Source organism: Cheilinus undulatus, linkage group 20 (genome assembly GCF_018320785.1).
Source record: "Cheilinus undulatus linkage group 20, ASM1832078v1, whole genome shotgun sequence".
NCBI classification, from domain to species: domain Eukaryota; kingdom Metazoa; phylum Chordata; class Actinopteri; order Labriformes; family Labridae; genus Cheilinus; species Cheilinus undulatus.
The window spans coordinates 11,249,144-11,258,018 of NC_054884.1; the positions used below are offsets into that span (position 1 = coordinate 11,249,144).

General features: G+C 35.7%; 1 protein-coding gene across 1 annotated transcript; it reads right to left on the reverse strand.

The window, feature by feature from the left end:
* Positions 1-129: 129 nt before the first annotated feature.
* Positions 130-8,875, reverse strand: LOC121528243 (aquaporin-8-like). Its single transcript, XM_041815573.1, has 5 exons — positions 8,552-8,875; positions 8,032-8,158; positions 5,107-5,315; positions 4,551-4,685; positions 130-756 (listed from the first exon to the last, which is right to left on the reverse strand). Exons 1-5 carry the CDS (start codon positions 8,803-8,805, stop codon positions 714-716), a joined length of 768 nt encoding a protein of 255 aa, XP_041671507.1. The 5' UTR covers positions 8,806-8,875; the 3' UTR covers positions 130-713.

Genomic DNA, 8,875 nt, shown 5'->3' on the forward strand with positions numbered 1-8,875 from the left:
CCATGGCATTTTATCACTCATTCTTAATTTCACAAAAACTGTGATATGCCGTCTCTTTGTGAGAATGCTGAAGTCTTTCAGCTGCACATTCACTGTAATCAATTCATCATTATTGCAGCCTTATTTCTCAGTGTTTTATATTTTAAATCTCAATGATAAAATACATATCTTTAGGATACTTTACAGCATTTTATTTCAGATTATGGAAACTAAGTTGTTAATGATTCTTACCTAGCTTTATTGTATAGTTCAGTGTCCTGTCCTTGCCCCATTTTTCAAGTAATAAAGCCATTAAAGTATATTTTCCCCATCAGGACTTTGACCCAAACACTGGGTACAAAAAGACAGTGAATAGATAACAAAGTGTCATCAGTCCTATTAAATTTTATGTATGGAATTTATTATCAAATGTCATTGGATATTTTCTAACTGACATAATTTATATTTAAGAGTAACTTAATGTTAGGCACATCAACAAACACAAAAATCCTTAAAAAAATCATAAAAAATACATTTCAAATTACAAGTATGACAGTCAAAGAGACATCATCAGACCAATCTAGTCCTATGAGAAAACTATATTTGTGCATTTTTCTTAAAATGTTCAATTTTACATCCTAATGATAGAGAGATGTATGAATAATAAAATAAAAGTTATAAAATATCAGTTGAGAGGTCCTCTTGCTCTTCTTCTTCTTCAATTAATAAGTTGTTTACTTCAATAAAATTCGGGTCTTCTGGTCACCAAACAACAACCTGCAGGAAAAATAAAATTGTTAAATTTATTATATTTGATTTAAAATGACACTTAGTTAATATAACTAAGCAGCATGAGCCATAATAGAACAAGGCTTTCTGAAGAGGCGTGTATGAGGAACAGGCCCAGGGCTGTTTTGAAATCATTATTTGATTGGAAACTCAACAAAAGGCCACAAACAAAATGACCCCAAAATATACAACATAGTAACATGAAGTTTAAAAAAGGGAAAAGTGAGGTGTAACGCAACTACCCGTGGATGTTAAAGTCAAATTACAGAGACAGGGATGAAATAACAACATAAAGATGTTCAACAACTAAATGGTACCAATAAAGAATTCACCCCCTCGGATGTTTTACTTTGCTCTGCTGGAAAATTAATCTTCTCCCAAGCCGCAGTTCTCTTGCAGACTGAATAAGATTGGCCTCCAAGATTTTCCTATATTTTGCAGCATTCATATTTCTCTCAACCTTCACAAGCCTTCCAGGGCCGGCCGCTGAGAAGCATCCCCACAGCATGATGCTACAACCACTGTGCTTCACAGTGGGGATGTGCAGTGTTTGGTGTCTACCCAACAGTGTCTTTGGTCTGATGGCCAAAAAGCACAGTTTTGGTGTCATCAAACCAGAGACCTTTCTTCCTCTTGACCATGGAGTCTCCCTCATGCCTTTTGGCAAACTATACTCCAGATTTAGAGTAAGTTCTTCAACAGTGGCTTCTCTTTGCCACTCTCCTAAAAAGCTTTTTGACTGGTGAAGAACCTGGGCAACAGTTGTTGTCTGCAGAGTCTCTCCCATCTCAGCTGCTGAAGCTTGTAACTCAATTTGTGAGGGCGGCCTGATATTGGCAGATTTGCACATGTGCCACATTCTTTCTATTTCTTGATGATGGATTAAACTGAACTCTAGGGGATGTTCAGGGCCTTGTAACTTTTTTGGTTCCATTTCCTGACTTATACTTTTCAATAACCTTTTACCTGACTTGCTTGGAGTGTTGTTTTGTCTTCATGGTGTAATGGCAGCTAGGAATACTGATTAACCAGTGACTGGGTTTTCCAGACACAGGTGTCTTTATACTACAATCACTTGAGACACATTTGTTAATCATTGTGAGACTACTGGCAGTAAGTGGCTGGACCTCTGTTGAATTAGGTAAGTCACTTTAAAGAAGATAAATATTTATGCAGCGACTTATTTTACATTATTTCATTTAACTGACATTAATTTGTATAAACCTGTTTCCACTTTGATATTGCAGTGGGTTTTTTTTTTTTTAATTTTGGGGTCAAAACAACAAATTCTATTAGCCATGATTGATTTATGAAGTCAACAAAAAGGTAAACTAACCAAGGGGTTGTAGATGCTGTAAAAGAGAAAAAAAAACCCTACAGAGCAGTTTCAAACAAACTCAAAAAGGTATACAACAGCCAAAACGAGACACCAAATAATCACCTGTAGATTTAAATAACAACTGAAAGACTTAAAACTACCCAAAAGAGACATAAAGCTTTAAAGAGACACAAACTGACTACAAAGATACAAACAATGTCCACAAGGCAGGCAACACACTTAGTAGGCAGGAGGTCAGGCTGTCATAAACCCCAAAGCTCATTGGGTGGAGCTAAAGCATCACAGTTTGTGTGTGTACTGTAAGACTGAAGCTCAGTGGATACTTGGAGACAACATATGGGATGAATATGCTTCATAACTTTCAGGTTAGAACCAGCTAGTTATCAGCTCCTCTCTATCTGTAGAAGACAGTCACCTAGAACGCTGACCTTTCAGCATCATGTGAAGCATATGAACTGAAAACTGGAAACCTCTCTGTGCTGAATAATGATATCAATGACGAATGAACTGTGCTGTTGTCCCCTGACATATGCATATTAGTAACCATGTTATCTGTACTTTTTTACAACCGTTTCTACTACTCTGGAATGAACCCTGTTATTTCCTCCCATCTGGACGACTGTAAATCGTATATATCTCGTATCTCGTATATATATATATATATATATATATGTATATATATGTATATCCTTGATTTTGATGACAAAGCCTTAAAGCTGCTCTACAATGCAACTCCTCACCAAAACAAGAAAGAAAGAGCATATAACTCCTATTTCAGCCTCCCTTCACTGCCTCCCACTCTATTGTAGAAATTAAAAAAAAAAAAAAATTTATTAAAGCACTTTCAGGACTTGCTGTGAGAACCATTATCCACAAATGGAGAAAACTTGGAACAGTGGTGAACCTTCGCAGGAGTGGCCAGCCTACCAAAATTACTCTAAGAGGTCAGGCTTACAGGATCCCTACTGTTTTAAATCTCTCTCAAAAACGCATTTTTAACAGTGCACTTTCTGCTTCAAGTTTTAATTGAGTTTTATCTTATTTTATGGGGTTGAAGTTTTCACAGAATTGATTCCTGTCTTGCCCCGCAACCTGTGCATTGAGGACTGTAGCCTCTGTTTATGGGTGCCTGCTTTTTTATGGTTAATATTTCTCACCAAACCAGATGTTAAGTATCATCAAGGTTTGATAAAATCAGTTAATTGGGTTAAATTTTTCATGAATATTTGCAATGTATTTATATTTGCTTTCTGCATGCAAAAACATAAACTGTAGTTATGTAAATAAGTTTTCCACATGTAGGGCCCTCAGGATTCATCACATGGCTCGATGAGCCATAAACCTGGAGAGAGTTTAAGGGCAGCCAGAGTCAAGCTTAACACATGTTGACGCATGAGGTGAAGTTCAACATTATTTCTTTTGTCTGGGCTTTTTCAACCCTAGTGATATGCCACCATTTTTCAGGTCCTGGAACATCTACAGTATGAACATGGGCTGGAAGCAACCCTATTACCAGCCTGGACCGCACCCTGGGCCAGGAGTCATCAACTACATTTGTACAAGGGCCAGCTTTTTCCTAATCAGGCATTTTGGGGGTCTGGACTCTCGATTTAAAACAAATAAATTTTAAAAATAGTCTAGTCGACATATCATTTGTATTTTATTTCAAATGCATGTACTTTTTAGGCTCTAACGTTGAGATCAGCAGCCAGCCACAAGGGGACGATTGAGTTATTTTAGTTGAATATTGCTGCAGCTGTCATGTTGTCTCTCACTGGGTTTGATGCTAATATGCTGTGTGGTGGTAAGTGAAAAGCCCAAGCAGAAAAACTGCACTTCAGATAAACCTGTTTCCACAGAAAACAGCAGGTTTTTATCAATAAAAAATGCACTGATAAATACGTGTTTAACATGCATTATATTTGAAAATAATGGCTGACGGGTAGATTTCTGAAAAATGGATGAAACAAAGCCATTCCTGATTACATTTTTGCAATCTCAGTTGTTTTGGGGTTGTTTTATATGGAGTAAAAAAATACAATTTTTTTTTCTTCTGCACGTTTTGAATCATAATGTTCTGGGGGCCAGATGGGAAGACGTGGGGGGCCTGATTTGGACCCCAGGTGGCTAGTTTATGATCCCTGATGGTAGAGATGGTACAGTACATGGGTCAAAGCATAGAATTAAAATAAATGTTAAATAGATTTTTGTGTCCAACCCAGACTCTTCTGTGACCTTAAGTGTCATGCTGGGTTTGTTCAGTTTCAATTTTTTCTGAGAAATTAATTCATTGTTTATTTTTTATTTTATAAAGCAGTGGATGTGACACAATGACACAATATCTAAATTAGATCACCAGTGCCCATGGGGGTATTTTGACTTCTTTTTATAGCAAAAGAAGACAGAGAAACATTGTCTACTGTGTGGTTTACATGATACATACCTGATAAAGCTAGAAGTGAGCAGTGCACCACAAATTGGTCCCACCCAGTAGATCCAGTGATGGCTCCAGTGGTTTGCAACCACTGCAGGACCGAAGGCTCGTGCAGGGTTCATACAAGCTCCAGATATCGTTGCTCTGAAACGACAAGGAGCACAGATCAACAACACAATTTACCTGCATTTATATATCAAAATAGAGGGTTTGCTGCCTGTATCAAACAGGTTTATAATGCAAAGCGTGATAAATGCACCATAAACTCTTTTGATCCTCAGCCAGCCCTGTAAAGGTAACAGCCAAAACCTATAAAGCACTGTCACATCACTGAGTCTATAAAAAAGGTTTAAAAGAGAGAACGCTCAGAGACACTTAGAATGTATTCACTTGTAGTTTTCAATAAAACCTCAATAAAACTTGGAGAAAATATAATTTAACAGCAACAATGCTTTTAATAGAAAAAACAACCCTTTGCTGTCATGATCTTTTAAAACATACTACAGTTTCTATGACCTGTTTAGCATTAATAGGATCACAGAAGGTTTTCTGCTGAAGCTCTTACCCTGCAAGTATGTTGGCTGTCACAGTGAGGCCGATGCAGAAAGGAGCCCATGGTGAGCTGGTTTTGCTGTTGATGGCCCCCATGCACACTACAATGGTGAGAAACATCGTCATGATCACTTCTGCCAGCGTGGTTTCAGCTTGAGTGTTGGCGGTTACGCCAAAGGCTCCTCCAAGGGAAGCAGCATACACGCTATCAGGGTAAATCGCCTGGAAAGGGAGAAAATTAAGCTTTCAGTAAATGATTAGCTTGAATACAGGGAAACTTTTCAGCTTTAACTCTTGAGTCAGCAAAGTATGCCAATTTAACACAGAAAGTAGAGCAACAGTGTTCAAAAGTGAAGCCAATGTAGACATGAACCAGAGGTTGGCTACAAATTCAAGGACTCTGGACTACAGTCCATATTAAAATATTCATTTTTTTTATATTTTGGTCAAAGCATGACAGATGTTTCATTTAAAACACAGGGGACTGTTTTAAAAGGTGAAAAATTCAAATGAAAAAAGAGGCCATGAACATGAGTTACCTCATGACTGTGATTTTAACTTTCAAAGTCAGAATAAAGGGACAATAAAGTCAATATTTCTAATCATTAAGACAGTATTCTTAAGTTATTTACTCTGATTTCCCCTTACTTTGAAAATAAGGAGAAAGCAACTTAAATACTAAATATTATCTCATAATTTAAGTATAAAAATTCAACACATTCTTGTATGGAAGTCCTAAGTGGACTCCTATTCATTAGATTTCATTCTGTTTTTCTGGTTCTTTTCCCAAGATCATCTACCAGGGTTCTCAATCCAATTATTGGGACCTTGAGTAAGAAAAAACTTAAATTGACTATTTATTGGAGGAATATTATTGTTGTTATTCCAACATAATGAGTAATAAACGTGAAGAAAAAAAACCATCATGGGAAAACAGAGTAAATTACAATGTACAAATGTGTTTCCACTGAAGGTTACTATACTTTACTGTTTTGAAGAACTTGATAAAATTTTAACAAAAAAGTAAACTTGTTGTATCAAGAAATAAAAATAAAAATTTTGCAAAGTTTTATGTTGCACTTTTTAAAAATACCTAATTGATGTGTTTTAAAGGAAAAAAAAAGGAAAAAACAAGGGCTGTCAAAAGATTACAATTTTTATTTGTGGTTCATCTTAGAATTTCTGTTGTCAATCATGATTAATCGCACCCTTTTTATAGCATTTTAAAATTCCACTATTTGCATTCAGAAATGTTCTTGTCTGTAATGGAAGGTCACTGACTTCCTGTCTGGAATCACACCTGCTTTTATAGGTAGAACAAGGATTATGCCATGAACTTAACCATTGAAAAAGGAGCTTGTTATGGATTAAACAGGAAAATAAGGGAACAGAAAAGTGACGTGAGAAATTAAGAAGCAGTGGTGGATTTATTTTACATCTCGGTGGCACTGTGACTGCACAGAGATGTTGCAGAGACTTAACAAAAGTGTGCTGAAAGGGACAATAAATCCTGCGATCAATCACCATTTTAAAAACTCACTAATTGTAGCCCTCGGTGAATTGCAATTAACTTGATTAATCTTGACAGCCCTAGTAAAAACACATTTATTATTTCTACCATAACTGCTGTCACAACTGAAACAGTGCTGTTGCTACTTTAACTTTAAATTATTTTAATTAAACGTGGATTCAAACCAATGAACCCTTGACTTTGAAACCAGTTCAAATAAATGTATGTCTTTACAACAAAAAATGTACTTACAAATAGAAAACCATAATAAACATAACATAACAATAACATAAAAAACTAAATTTTTAGTTTTTAAGTAACATAATACTTAAAAACTAAAAATATCATACAAAAATGTCATCATAAGAACAAATTTGTCAGGAGTGAAGAATTTGAAGACAAAAACATTAGGAAAATGTGGAAATATAAAGCAAGATTTAAGTTTAAAAAATTGTTAAAAGAAAAAAAATGTGTACCTTAAGTGTTTATGGATATGCAGACATTTTTAAAAAATAGGAACTTTTTTTGTTTTTTATTTAAGAATATTTCCAACTCAGTTTTACTCTTGTTTTATAGAACTGCCAACAGTGTCTAAAAATTGTCTTTCCTTTGTTATTTAGTAAAATATGAGGACATACATTTTCAAAACTACTTGTTTAAAAAACAATATTCAGTTATCATAATTATCATGTCCTGCTTATCTCAAATAAATAGGAGATTTTAAAAATGCATAAAAATTAAAGCTTAACTGAGACAGTTGTGTCAATATTTTTTAAAAATTATTTTTAACTAAAATTTTATTATTTAATATTTTGAAGTGGATAGACTTCCTGTCTTCCAAGGTTATTATAGTTAACTAAAACTAACCAAATAACCAAAACTAAAAAATAAAAACTAAGCTTTACAAGAAAAATGAAAACTAACTTAAACTTAGTTCTGTGCTGACGAGACTAACTAAAATAAAATATAATTAGAGAGAAAATCTCCTTAGTTTTAGTCTTTGCCAGCAGCAGACTGACTAAGCCTGGAGAGAGTAGAGTGGCCCGATTTGATTTTAGAAGACTTAACACAATGGTTAATTTTAGGTCTTAGGTGTTATACAGAAACTAAAATTAAATAAATTAAAGGAAAAGTGAAGACCCTTTTTGGGTCAGGGCCCTGAAGAGTATCCCATGTTTCCCAAAAAAGTAAAACTAACACTGAAACTAAAAGAAACTTAACTAAAACAAAGCATTTTTGCAAAATAAAAATCTACACTTAACTAACAAACCAGCAGTAAAAACTAATAAAAACTAAACTGAAATTTTAACAAAGGTAAAGACTAAATAAAATGAAGACTAATGAAAAATCCAAAACTATTAGAGCCCTGCTTTGTTCTTTCACAAGCTCCTTTTTTGGCAGGACTGGGCTTCCGTACACTTTCCTCACCTTGGTCAAACCAGCACCGGCCATCCCTCCGACCATCTGAACCATGATGTAAGGCACCAGCAGAGGCAGCTCCATCCCTCCACACAGGTACGCCATCAGAGACACGGCGGGGTTAAAGTGCCCCCCGCTGCAATAAAACCAGATAAACTTTACTCTTTATCCCTCCAGGGATGTTTTGAACAGATAATGATAACACCTATCTGTGATGGGATTAACAGAATTCTTGGTATGTGTACTTAACTTTGTCATGTCGAGTAGCAGAATCAATGATTGACTAAAAATTATAACAAACATGAAACTATGTTTTTGTGCTTGTCAGTTGAATTCTGTTTATAATACAGTCAATTTTCTAACATTTTAATGGAAATTTTAACTTTAACAAACTTAAGGAGAGTGAATGAAGAAGGATTTTCAAAATATTAGATCTTGTAAATATGGTAAGAAGAAAAATGTAGCCACAAAGCAACAATTTATCCCAAATTCTAAACAAACTGCAAAATGAAATATCTTCAGCCTTTACCTTATTTGCCCAAACACCATGATCAGCACCCCCAACGCCAGTCCATGTGCCACAGCAGGCTGGATGACACCCACAGTCCCTGCATTTCCAACAACAGACGCACACCCCACAAACACAAACAGGCTGGTCCCGAACAGCTCGGCCAGGCAGGGCTGCACAAACTTCTCAAAGATGCAGCTCTTCTTGCTCATGTGTCTCACTTCTGTCTCCTCAGTTATGGTGAAGACCTCAGCCTTGGTTTCTTCCCCTGACATGCTGGCTTAGAATCTAAACTCTACTATGTTGCAGGTGTACTTGTCCCTTTGGTGCAGCTGAGCCTGTGAC

Coding starts and splice junctions, on each gene's coding strand:
- LOC121528243 (XM_041815573.1), bottom strand. CDS start 8,805: ATGTCAGGGGAAGAAACCAAGGCTGAGGTCTTCACCATAACTGAGGAG. Junction 5,316..8,031: donor CCGGTGCTGGTTTGACCAAG/GTGAGGAAAGTG, acceptor CTCCCTTTCCAG/GCGATTTACCCTGATAGCGT. Junction 4,686..5,106: donor ACAGCCAACATACTTGCAGG/GTAAGAGCTTCA, acceptor TTGTCGTTTCAG/AGCAACGATATCTGGAGCTT.